The 12,931-nt window shown below is 46.9% G+C and overlaps 1 protein-coding gene across 1 annotated transcript in view; it reads left to right on the plus strand.

The window, feature by feature from the left end:
* Positions 1–6,256: 6,256 nt before the first annotated feature.
* The window catches only part of TBX19 (T-box transcription factor 19), a 29,879-nt gene continuing 23,204 nt past the window's right edge, over positions 6,257–12,931 (plus strand). The window contains exon 1 of the mRNA XM_058660955.1: positions 6,257–6,494. Coding sequence (XP_058516938.1) covers positions 6,298–6,494 — 197 coding nt within the window. The 5' untranslated portion in view covers positions 6,257–6,297. The remainder of the gene's footprint in view (positions 6,495–12,931) is intronic.

Consider the following 12,931-nt stretch of genomic DNA (forward strand, 5'->3'; position numbering starts at 1 on the left):
TAGATGGAATTCTAGGCTCCTGGCTTCAACATGCCTCGGCTCCAGATGTTGCAGTCATCTGGGGAGTGGATCAGTGGATGGAATGTGTGTCCCTCTCTGTCTTGTTCTCACTCTGTCACTCTGTCTTTCAAATAAATAAATCTTTGTAGTGAGATACTCATTAACTAACAAACAATTCAAAAGAAATGATATGAACACATTAGGGGATCTTAGAGGCCTGTTCAGGTTTTAAGCCCTACTGTTAGATTAAAGGATATGAAACCGTTGGGTGGCAAGTGACACCCAGGTCAAGTGTCAGCAGTTTCACGAGTTCAATGTAGTACATTTAAGCTAATGCTAATGATGATGTTGGGAGGGCGGGGTCCTTCTATACACACAGCCTGATATGTGGGACGGGCACACCATTTTTTGTTAGAAGGCTCTGTCTCTGTTGTTCACACACAGCCAGTGGACGTGTTGTTCTCTAAAAACTGTGCTTCCTGGATCTACTGACTGACGTCCTCTATCTGTTAACAGGAGCACACTGATAAGAACAAAAACAGTATTATTTCTTTCAATTCTCCCTTAGCGCTGCTTCCAAAATAATTCAGAGTTCTGTGCTGGAATTTCCTGGACTTCTGTCTCTTAGACTGTGCAACGCTTAGTTGTCAGGGCTTCTCCCCTCCCTGGTGTTCCTGGACTATCTGAGACATGTTTTTTCGTTGTATCGTACAGTGTCATAAAGATTTCTGGGAGGAGTTTGTCTCACGAAAGCGACTTGCTGTTATGTTAGAAACAAAGTGTAATGTACGGCAGGTTAGTTTTCTTTACACTGGCTCGGAGCTGCAGTCATACCCAGGGATGACTTCGGGAAATCTCCCATTCAATATTTTAGTTTGGCGCATTAGTTTCTTATTGGTACAGTAAGAACCATAAATGTAATGACTTTTTTTAATATATATATTTTAATTGTATTTTTGTTGACAATCTTTACATAGTTAATTACGGTAAAAAAAAAAGTTCAGGGGGTATAGGGAAGTGGGTAATACTATTATGTCCATATTGTTTCCATCATGTATCTGAGGTAAAGGGGGATATTGATGGAGAAGCCCCACCCAGTTTCCCACCCACCCCAAGTCCCAGATGTGAGGCATGCTCTGAGATCCTTGCTCAAATGGTTTTAATAGTTCTCCAGTTATGAATCGCTGCCAGTTTCACTCGATGAGGTCATCCACTGATTGACACAGTCCATCATAGAGTCTCCATTTGCCCAGTATTTCGCTGCCAATATATAGTTGAGGTGGTTGATTGACTTGCTCTGTCCTCTGTCTTTTCTTGGCTAGGGTTCTGAGTCCAGCAGTTCGATTGGGGAGATCTCCAAAGAAACTTTGAGGTATTCCCAGACCAGATTCTTGTATGCTCTAGCAAGCACAGGGCCCGGCACAGTCCGTCACCATGATCAGCTGTGTAGTGACTTTTAAAAAAATATTTGTTTTTATTGGAAAGTTAGATATACAGAGAGGAGGAGAAATGGAGAGGAAGATCTTACGTCCACTGATTCACTCCCCAAGCAGCTGCAATGGCTAGAGCTGAACCGATCTGAAGTCAGGAGCTGGGAGCCTCTTCCAGGTCTCCCACGCAGGTGCAGGGTCCCAAGGGGGTTTTGTATCATCCTCAACTGCTTTCCCAGGCCGCAAACAGAGAACTGGATAAGCAGCGGGGCTGCCAAGACACAATCCAGTGCCCACATAGGATCCGGGCCAGTTCAAGGCAAGGACTTTAGCCACTAGGCTATTGCACTGGGTCCATATGCAGTGACTTTTAAAATTAATTTATCATCTTAACAGTTTTGGAGAGCAAAAGTCTGAAATTGTGGTTTCCGCGGGGGGGGGGGGGAGTGTCTGAAGAACTCCTTCTCTTTGCTTCCTGCAGCCCCCAGAGGCCATGTGCATCCCTTGACTCGGAAACTTCTGCCCACCTGCAAACCAGCAGTGGAGTTTCTTCTCCCCCCGCCTCAACCTTCTCCACTTCTGCTTCTGGTCTTGACCCCTCTGCCTCCTTCCTGGAGGACCCTCATGATTCACCCAGGCTCTCCCAGTGATCCACCTGGTCTCCCTCTGTCAAGATCCTTACAGTGGCAAAGCCCCTTTTTGCTGTGTGGCGGCGCACCCATAGGTTCTGGGGCTTTCGATGTGGGAAGGGCCGTTCTCCAGCCAGCCCACCACATTCTTTCCAACATTAAACATCTGTAGCCACACTGTCCTGTGCCTACTCTTCTGGCCGCCTCCTCTGTCCTTTTTTTTCTTTTTTTTAAAGATTTATTATTATTGGAAAGCCGGATATACAGAGGAGGAGAGACAGAGAGGAAGATCTTCCATCCGATGATTCACTCCCCAAGTGAGCCGCAACGGGCCCGTTGCGCGCCGATCCGATGCCGGGAACCAGGAACCAGGAACCTCTTCCAGGTCTCCCACACGGGTGCAGGGTCCCAAAGCATTGGGCCGTCCTCGACTGCTTTCCCAGGCCACAAGCAGGGAGCTGGATGGGAAGTGGAGCTGCCGGGATTAGAACCGGCGCCCATATGGGATCCTGGGGCTTTCAAGGCGAGGACTTTAGCTGCTAGGCCACACCGCCGGGCCCCTCCTCTGTCCTTTCTTAGTAAATGACCCCAGCAGCTACTAATGGACCACATGTCATCATTGGTTTCTCTCTCTCGCTCACCTTCATGCTACGTGCTTGGTACAACTCCCTCACACTGTCTGCTGAATGTCTTTGAGACTCTACCCCAACCCTGTGTGGCTGCTGCCGCCTCCTTAGGGTAACCATCATCATCTCTAGCCTGACCGCTACCGTGACATCCTAACTTCTTTCTCTCTCTCTCGAAATGGTATTTATTTCCTTATCTTTATTTGCAAGGAGGGGAGGCAGAGGAGGAGCCCCTTCGAGCTGAGGTTCACTTCTTAAATGCCTGCAGCAGCTGGGGCTCAGGCAGCCCAGCCGGGAGTCTGGGATTCAGTCCAGGTTGCCAGCACGGCTCACAGGGATCCTGGTCCTGGAGTCTTCACCTCCTGCCTCCCAGAGCGTCAGTTAACAGGAAGCTGGATCAGAAGTGAACCCAGACACTGCAATACGGAGGAGCTGGACGTCTTAACTGCTGGCAAAATGCTGTCCCTCCCTCTTCCCTTTTAGTCTTCTCTTGCCTTTTTCCGATCTGTTGTCTAAAATCAACTGGATAGGGCCCCGCGGCGTGGCCTAGCAGCTAAAGTCCTCGCCTTGAAGCCCCGGGATCTCATATGGGCGCCGGTTCTAATCCCGGCAGCTCCACTTCCCATCCAGCTCCCTGCTTGTGGCCTGGGAAAGCAGTCGAGGACGGCCCAAAGCTTTGGGACCCTGCACCCGTGTGGGAGACCCAGAAGAGGTTCCTGGTTCCCGGCTTCGAATTGGCGCGCACCGGTCCGTTGCGGCTCACTTGGGGAGTGAATCATCGGATGGAAGATCTTCCTCTCTGTCTCTCCTCCTCTGTATATCCGGCTTTCCAATAATAATAAAATATTTTAAAAAAATAAAATCAACTGGATATGCTTTTTCCCTGCTTCACACTTTCCAGTAGTTTCCTTTGCTAGAGGCATAAGACCCTGACCTCGGGCCCTGCTCGTCTTTCACATCCTGCTCCCTCTGTCGCCACACTCCTGACCCAGCCGCTGCCCACATCTGTGACCTCTGCCTGGCCCTCTCCCCGGCTCTTTCATGTCTAGATCCTCACCAAGCATTCGGGACCAGCTGGAGTGTCCTATCCTCAGATGCCTGCGGAGTCAGGAGCCTCCCCGCCCAGCCTCAGACAGGGGTGTCGGTACCACTCACTCTTTCATGTGGTTTTTCAGACTTCACTGCCATGGGCAATTCCTTAGCTACTGTTCATGATATTTACTGTTTCTGTCAGATGAGTTCTACGAAGGCATGGCCATTTCTGTTTTGTTCAGGACCAGAGGTGATGCCTTACGGCACCAGTGTGTGTACTGCTGTGTTGAAATCAAATATACTTTCTTTTTTCTTTTTTAAAGATTTATTTATTTTATTACATATTCAGATATACAGAGGAGGAGAGACAGAGAGGAAGATATTCCATCCGATGATTCACTCCCCAAGTGAGCCGCAACGGCCGGTGCTGCGCCGATCTGAAGCCGGGAACCAGGAACTTCTTCCAAGTCTCCCACCGGGTGCAGGGTCCCAAGGCTTTGGGCTGTTCTCAACTGCTTTCCCAGGCCACAAGCAGAGAGCTGGATGGGAAGTGGAGCTGCCGGGATTAGAACCGGCGTCCATATGGGATCTCGGCGCGTTCAAGGTGAGGTCTTTAGCCACTAGGCCACGCTGCTGGGTCCTCTTGTTTCTTTTTAAAGATTTATTTATTTATTTGCTTGAAAAGCAGAGTCACAGAGAGAGGGAGAGAGAGATCTTCTATCCTCTTTTTCACTTCCTAATTGCCCACTGGGCTGGAGCTGGTCATTATGAACTCAGGATCGAGGAGCTTCTTTCAGATCTTTCATGTAGGTGCAGGAGTCCAAGAACTTGAGCCATCATTTGATGCTCTCCCAGGTACATTAGCAGGGAGCTGGACCAGCAGCGGAACAGCCATCGGCACCCGTATGTGATGGGGAGTGGCTTTACTAGCTAAACCTTAGTGCCTGTTTCTAGAAATATTTTCTGTAACTTCCTTATCCTCAATGTATCTCACTGTTTCTAAAAATTAAAAAAGATTTATTTGAAATTCAGATTTATAGAGAGAAGGAGAGACAGAGAGAAAGATCTACCATCCACTGGTTTACTCCTCAAGTGGCCACAATGGCTGGAGCTGAGTCGATCTAAACCCAGGAGCCTTGATCTTCTTCCAGGTCTCCCATGTAGGTGCAGGGTCCCAAGACTTTGAGCTGTCTTTGTCTGCTTTCCCAGGCCACAAGTAGGGGGCTGGATGAGAAGCTTCAGCAGCTGGGATGGGAACTGATGCCATATGGGATCCTGGCACGTGCAAGGCGAGGACTTTAGCCACTAGGCTATCATGCCGGGTGCCGGGTCTATTCTTTTTTTTTCTGTGACTTCCTTCTTTTTGGACTGTAATAGCAGGAAAAAACTCATAGCCCAGGCTCTACTCAGGTTAGGGGTTGGGAAAGCAGAGCTGCTTGTTCCTGCCCCTCCCCTCCCCCTTCATTGGTGCTGGGAGTTCTGGGCGAAAGAATCAGTTTTCAGCTCACTCTGCTTCCGTGGGCCTGTGGGGATTCACTGGGGACCATGGGAACAGGCCACTGTCTGAAGGGACAATCAGCATGCCTTCATTGCTCCACATCAGCATTTTCAGAGTTTATTTGAACTCACTGGACTTGAGGTGTCTCCTTAGAGAATCACATGATCTAACTGCTTTGTTCCCTCTGACTCTCACAGGGCTGAAGACAAGAAAAACTGGGACCCTGGCTTCTAGGGAGGCCTGGGCTGAGAGCCCTTCTGCTTGAGGGAGGCCAGCAGGGACTGAGTGTGTGTATGGGCTAGGGACAACCTGGAGGGGAAACCCTGGGGGAAAGGGTCCTTGCCCTGTTTCCTTCCTCCTGAGTTCTGATCCTTCCTGGGGGTGGCCAGACTGTCTTCCTTTCCTGTCTGGTTCAACGGTCAAGTAACTCTTGGCCCCAAGTCTTTGGCCTTCTGTGGACATCCTTCTACTCTGCAGGGTCCCATCGTCTGCCTGTGGTGCTGGAGAGTGGCTGGGGGACCTAGGCTCTCCATTGCCCGGCTTGGTCTCCAAGTTGGCCGATCCTCCCCGGCAGCCCCTTCCCTTCAGGTGCCACATGCCTTGATTTGTACACAAACATGATTTGCCTGATTGTTGCAGTCTGGGCCTGGAATAATTTTAATTAACGGGAAAATGGTCCTCAATACACCGATTAGACCTCTTCAGGTACAACAAGATAAAAGCCTGATAATTTGGATGGAGTACTCTTCTTAACGTCTACTCTAGGCGCATCAGCCAATGGGGAAGCCAGGCTCTCTTCCACCTGATCCAAAGAGTAATTAAGAGAGGTCTTTTTCTTCCCCACCTCTCCCCTCCCTCCACCCCGCTCCCCAACGCAAGCTTAACAGGTTGGTGGGATAATTTGGAGACTTTCAAAGGTGTCGTACTAGGGGCTTAGGCAAGAGCTGAGGTGTTTTCTCCCAGCTCCCTGGGCGCTGTCCAGCTGGGTTTGAAAAGCAGGCAAGAGAGGAACGGAAGAAAGAAGTGAGAAGCAGGCAAGGACGGCGAGGGCTCTCGGCAAAGCTGGAGAGGGGCCTGAGGCCATGAGCGAGCTGGTCTCCAAGCAGAGCAGCGAGGGCATGGTGTCCCGCCTGCTCCATGTGGTGGAGAGCGAGCTGCAGGCCGGGAGGGAGAAAGGCGACCCTACAGAGAAGCAGCTGCAGATCATCCTGGAGGATGCTCCGCTCTGGCAAAGATTCAAGGAAGTCACTAACGAGATGATCGTGACCAAGAACGGCAGGTGAGTCTGGCTCCAGCCCAGTAGCGGCTGGCAGGGCTTGGCTAGGGAGGTGGCAGCCCTTGGCAGAGCTGGTGAGGTCTGACTGAACACATTCGCCGGCAGGGTCAAATCCCTCGTTCCTCTCCAGCTAACTTGGTGAAGTTCTCTGAGAGCATCAGAGAGATGCCAGATGAAGCCACCTGTTTACCTTGCATTGTAAGTGGAGAAATTTGGAGAAGTTATCCCCGAAAGGGAGGGGGCCTGGCCAAGGGCTTGGGAAATGCACTCTTTGGACTGACCGCACGCCCTGAGCAGACCCTGAGTTCCAATTCCATCCAGATAAAACAAAAGCCAACTTTATTTGGCAGTGGGGCAGTTTTAAGTCTAGTAAACACGCCAGTCAGTTTTGACTGCAGGGCCTTTGGGAGCCCAAGGGCAAATGGAGTCCCGTTGTCTGTCGCTGCGAGTATTCATTTGAGGTGCTCTGTGTGTGTGATGAACAGTTGTGGCAGGAAGAGTGAATGGCCCATCATATTTTGTCTTAGACCGGAGAAGGGACCGTCTTCTTTCTCACTGCAGCTGACTAGGATGAACAGCCACTGGTCTCTGCTGTGTTTATGGGATTCTATTAACTCCAGTCTGCTAAGGGGTCATCAAGCTAATACTAGAAAGTTTCAATGCGATGTTGGTGCCAAACATTCAGTTGCTGTTCTCAGATCTTGGGGTGCACATGAACAGTGAAAGGCATCTGCCGCGGGTTTCGTTTTGTTTAATTGTGACACCCTCACGAGAACTGCTGCTAATAGCAGAAAGTCCAGACCACAGGCTTTTTTGTCCTTGTGCAAATTACTTCCAGTTCTGATCCCTTGCTTTTCTGCTTTTGATTAAGGTGCGGTATAGAAAAGAAAGTACTCCTTGACCATCTGGGTGAAACATGAACTTGTGAGCTCTTGCATCATGTTGAAATGCTTCTCAAGTGAGAGTTGAACCAGAATTAAGCTCATTTCAACACATGATCATTATGCTAGTGGCAGAAATGTCAGCCTTGCTTAGCAATTTATGTTTTCTTTCTTTAAATAGGTCCCATACTTATTTCATATAGATTTATTGCTTTTAATATTTGTAATTACATTTACACTAACTTCTTCAGCTGTGTCTATATATTTTCAGCCTCTGTTAGAAATGTAAGACATGTTTTTAGTTCTTTTTAAAGATTTATTTTTATTGGAAGGGCAGATATACAGAGAGGAGGAGAGACAGAGAGGAAGATCTTCTGTCCGATGATTCACTCCCCAAGTGAGCCGCAACGGTTGGAGTTGAGCCAATCCTAAGCCAGGAGTCTCTTCCTGGTCTCCCACGCGGGTGCAGGGTCCCAAGGCTTTGGGCCGTCCTCGACTGCTTTCCCAGGTCACAAACAGGGAGCTGGTTGGGAAGTGGAGCTGCCGGGATTAGAACCAGCGCCCGTATGGGATCCTGGCATGTTCAAGGCGAGGACTTTAGCCACTATGCTATCACGCCGGGCCCCAACATATTTTTAATTTGAAGAGTCACCCCAAAGTTTTAATTGGGTTCAGCCTTTTTCTTTTCCAAGAGGATTGTTGAGGCAATTAGGAAAGTGTCATTGTGCTTGGGACATAGAACTTTGTTTGATCTTGTTTGTGCATGTGGTTATGTGGATAACTGCTAACATTCATGCTGGTCTCTCAAAATGGTCATGTATTAAAGTAAAAGTAGGTGTAACAAATAAGTAAAAACACAGCTCCCCTATTTAAACAAGGAATGAACAAGACGAAGTTCTGAAACATCTTAAAATCTAGTTTAATGACGCTCTGTTGGAATATACTTTCACCATTTAAGAAATTTCTCTTGCCCTTTTGCACTGATATGAATGTTTCTCCTGATTTAAAATGTAATTTTTTTTTTTGTATTTTGAGGTTACTTAATAGTAACTCTGAAAAATAAGCCATGTGGCCGATGTCTAATCGTGGTCAGATCATTTCTCCCTGGTATTTGTAGCTGTCCTATGGATGGAGTCTTTACTGTGGGTCTCTTAAGGTCTTTGAACCTTGTAGGATCAGTCAAGATTTTAGCAGGAGATAAAGGTTCCCTTTACCCTTCTGATAAAGGGGAGAAGATCAGTCTTGAAGAGGTAGATCTGGTGAGTAATGAATGAGCTTGGTCTGGAATGACTCTCAGTCTGTTCAGTTTCTCAATGGAACCGCTAGCACACATTACCGTTTTTCATGAAGTCAGACTGTACATTTCCGTTTTGGGCTCTTTCCTCCTGTCCCCTCGTCCCTGCCGTCTGCTTCTCTGTGTTGGCTTTCCCTGTTCCCTCATCTAACCTTAGTGGTCTCCACATCCCTGCTCTCCGATCTGAGGCCTGAGGCTGGCCCAGAGCTCTGTGGCTCCTCTCAGCTGGAGCTGCTCCTAGTCCATTGTCCCTGCCTGGCCCTGGAGGTGGTCGACCTTTTAGATTTTTAGAGGAAGCTTCATGTGGGGGCAACTGAAGTTCTGGTGAGCTGATGGAGGAACTGGCAAGGGGAGGTCTACTTCCATACCTGCACAACACAAACTTGCCGGGAAATGATATCTTCCCTGAAAAATATTGAATTATCCCTTGATGGTAGGTATCTGGAATCAAACCACTACTTTACCTCCCTCCCTCCCTCTCTCCCTTCCTCCTTCTTTTTTCCCTTCCCTCATCCTATTTTCCTGCTTTCCTTGCCTCCTCCCCACTTTACTACTTCCTCCTTCAGATTTTTTTCATGTTTAGCTCTTAGTGGTCACTGGTGTTTCAGACACAGCGGTTGCAAGACCTTGGTAGAGTTTATTCCAGTCACTTCGAGTGGATCCCACCTGTATTTCTTTTCCTTTCCATCTTTTAAGCTACGAATTAGACTTCAGAGTGCAGAAGAAATTCATTTCTGACTTCAGAGGCAAATAAATTAAATCTCTTGCACCTGCAACTCTCATTCTCACACTCAACTCTGAAAACTCAGGTGAGAAGTTGACGCGTATTATGACATTGTGGGGAGAAGGCGGAAGCTGTGTATGAGTGACGTTTCTGAATTTCGCTTTGAGTCATTTCTGCTGCTCTGCCATCTACAAAATCTGCTTGTCCTCTGTCCCCTTGCTTTCTGAAACCCCACAGCCTTTCCCCACAGAGCTGAATTGCCTGACCACTAGGGCTCCTCCAAGTTTGGGTTCTTGGGGAGTGGTGTTTACCCTGCATCCCTGTGCCTACTGCCAGTCAACTTTTTTCCGGGGAGGGTTATGTATGGAGTTATGCTTTAAGAACTGACTTATGGGCCTGGCGGCATGGCCTAACGGCTAAAGTCCTGGCTTTGAACGCCCCAGGATCCCATATGGGCGCCGGTTCTAATCCCGGCAGCTCCACTTCCCATCCAGCTCCCTGCTTGTGGCCTGGGAAGGCAGTCCAGGACAACCCAAAGCTTTGGGATCCTGTACCCACGTGGGAGACCTGGAAAGAAGTTCCTGGTACCCAGCATCAGATCGGCACAGCACCGGCCGTTGTGGTCACTTGGGGAGTGAATCATTGGACGGAAGATATTCCTCTGTCTCTCCTCCTCTCTGTATATCTGCCTTTCCAATAAAAATAAATAAATCTTTTTTTTAAAAAAAGAACTGACTTATGTCATGTGTTAACTCCTCAAGGACTCTTGGGTTTCTGTGTGATTAGTCTCATCTTGGGAAAAATCAACTTGATTAGAAGTGCAACTCACTCTTAGTAATGAAGCTTGGCCAGAGGAGTGTCTTGGAAATTGTATCCTGGCCACTGTGAAGTGAGGCAGCAGAAACAGTGCAGGTGAGCTGGGAGGAAATAACCCTGCCTTAAAGACAGTGTGAGTTCTGCTCTCAGTTACTCTTATTTATTTCTCATTGGCATCATGGAGAGTAAAAACAAACAAACAAACAAAAAAAACACAACATTTCATGGTTCATTTATCTGGTGATTTAAAAGCAAAAATAAATTTCTTGGCAAATGAAATGCTGAAGACAAACAGCAATGAACATTTCTACTATTTTTCAAAAACCTGTTCCTGCTAAAATAACACTATAGCTTCTTTGTTTTCATTAAGCCTTATTGTGATGTAGTTCACCCATCATGCAACTCGTCTGTTTAAGGTACAGCATTCCATAATGTTTGTATACTCACAGAACACTGCTTTCATCTCCATGCTTAAGGAAAGGATATTTTCATTACTCCAGAAAGAAACCATGCATGTCGAAGCGTTATTTCCCAGTCCTGGCATCTATTAATCTACTTTCTGATTCTACAGATTCATCTATTCTGGGTTTTCACATCATTGGATTCACATGCTCTGTGTTCCTCTATAAATGGCTTTTTAAAAAAAACTCAGTATAATGTTTTCATGATTCATCCATGTTACAGCATAAGTCAGTGCTTTATTCTTCCTTTGTTATTGAGCAGTAATAATACTCCGTTTTTTATTCTGCAGCTGATGGACATATATGTTTTTCTGCCTTTTGATGATTGTGAGTATTGCTGCTATGAACATTTGTGTGTGTGTTTTTAGGCGGAACTATGTTTTAACTTTTCTGACTTTGCCTCGGAGTGGAATTGCTGGGTTGTTTAACGAGGCAAGGACTTCCACACGGTTTTGCCAAGTGACTACCATTGTACATTCCCATACGAGTTGTACGAGGGTTCCAGCTTTTTCTGTATCCTTGCCAATGCTTGTGGTGATTCAGCTTCCTGTTACAGTCACTCTTCACTGCACTTTGGGTTTGTATTTACCTGTTTGTGTTTATCTAGAGCTAACGCTGGGAAGCATCTTTTCATGTGGTCATGACTTCTTTGCAACATCAAGTATAGAGCTGAATGTAGCATGAAAGAAGAAAAGCTATTCACGCATTTTTAACTGGAGTGAAAAGTGTTTTGCATTCTCTGAGAGACCCTCAGCATGGCAGAGTTTTAACAGAGAGAGAGAGAGAGAGAGAGAGAGAGAGAATTTTTTACAATGCAGGTGAAAAATTTCCCTTCATTTTGCCTTAGTCACTCTGACCTTCTTGTTTAATTTATCAGTAGACCATCCTTATTTGAATTTCAAGGCTGTTATACTTGCTGTTCCCTTTGCCTGGCATTTAGCATGGCTCACTTCTCATTTTTTAGGTGCTAGCTGAAATGTCACTTTGCTAACCGACCCAAGGCCTGTTCCGATCTGGCTGAAGGAGCTCCAGTTCTCTTAGTCTGCCCCTGTGACATCGCTCATTTTAGTTCTTTCGTGGCATTCATGTGATCTAAACTGATTTCCTGCATTTAAAACTTGATAGCCATTTGCATTTTTGTGACCTGACTTCTTTATTAGAATGTAAACTTTGTAAGCTGAGCTTGTAATGTTTAAAATCATTGCATCTCTACTTAGAACAGCTCCTGGACTACAACAGGTGCCTAAAAAATCATTGTCAAATGAGTAAATAAGTCTATAATGAAGTATTAAGATTTGGAACAACATGGAAGGAGCTTTTCCTTTCGCTGTGGCCAGACCATGTGATAGACGTAATTCCAGAGGCAGCAGTGGAGGTGGAATACAGCAGAGCATGTGCCTATGTGTCCTGAGCCCCAGTATCTTCATCTGTTAAATGAGAGTAACAGAGCTTACCTCCTTGGGGTACAGGAAGACTTCAATGGAGTACAACATACCAATAAGTCCTAGGTATGGTGACTGTTAATAGTAGGTCCATGTCACAGAGCGATATGAAATGCTCTCCTAGCATTTCATACTGTAAAGATACCGTGTGTGCTGCTGTCCCTTTCGGCTTCCATTCTTCTTCTGGCGGTTCAGGACATGGGCAGGCAGGTGTGGGGACAGTGGGGGCAGGGGTGGAGCGAGGATGAGTGCGGGAACTAAGTGGGGGCGACGGGGGTGCGGTCATATGTTCTATGAGCTCTTTTTCTTTTTCTTCCTTTCTTTTTTATTTTATTTTTAAACTTTACTCACTTTCTACATTTCTACTGAGAAAACTTTGGCAGGTTTAAACTTTAGTGTACGAAATGGCAGCTATACACATAACTCTCGTATTTTTGAAAAAGGATTTATTTATTTGGAAGTTAGAGTTACAAAAAGTGAGAGAAAGAGAGAGCAAGCAAGCTTCCATCTGCTGGTTCACTTCCCAAATGGCCACAATGGCTAGAGCGGGGCTGGTTCGAAGCCAGGAGCCAGGAACCAGGAGCTTCTTCTGGGTCTCCCATGTGGGTGCAGGGGCTTAAGCACTTGAGCAATCAATCCTTTGATGTTTTCCCAGGCTTTAAGCAGGCCCCTGGATTGGCAGTAGAGCAGCCAGGACTCGAACTGGCACCCATATGCGATACTGGTATCACAGGTGTGGCTGTACTTAATAAGTCACAACATTGGCCCCAGATATTCTTATATTTCTAGAAAATACGTATTTTAGGGGTTATATAATGGAAG

Source organism: Ochotona princeps, chromosome 2 (assembly GCF_030435755.1).
Source record: "Ochotona princeps isolate mOchPri1 chromosome 2, mOchPri1.hap1, whole genome shotgun sequence".
Lineage (NCBI taxonomy): Eukaryota > Metazoa > Chordata > Mammalia > Lagomorpha > Ochotonidae > Ochotona > Ochotona princeps.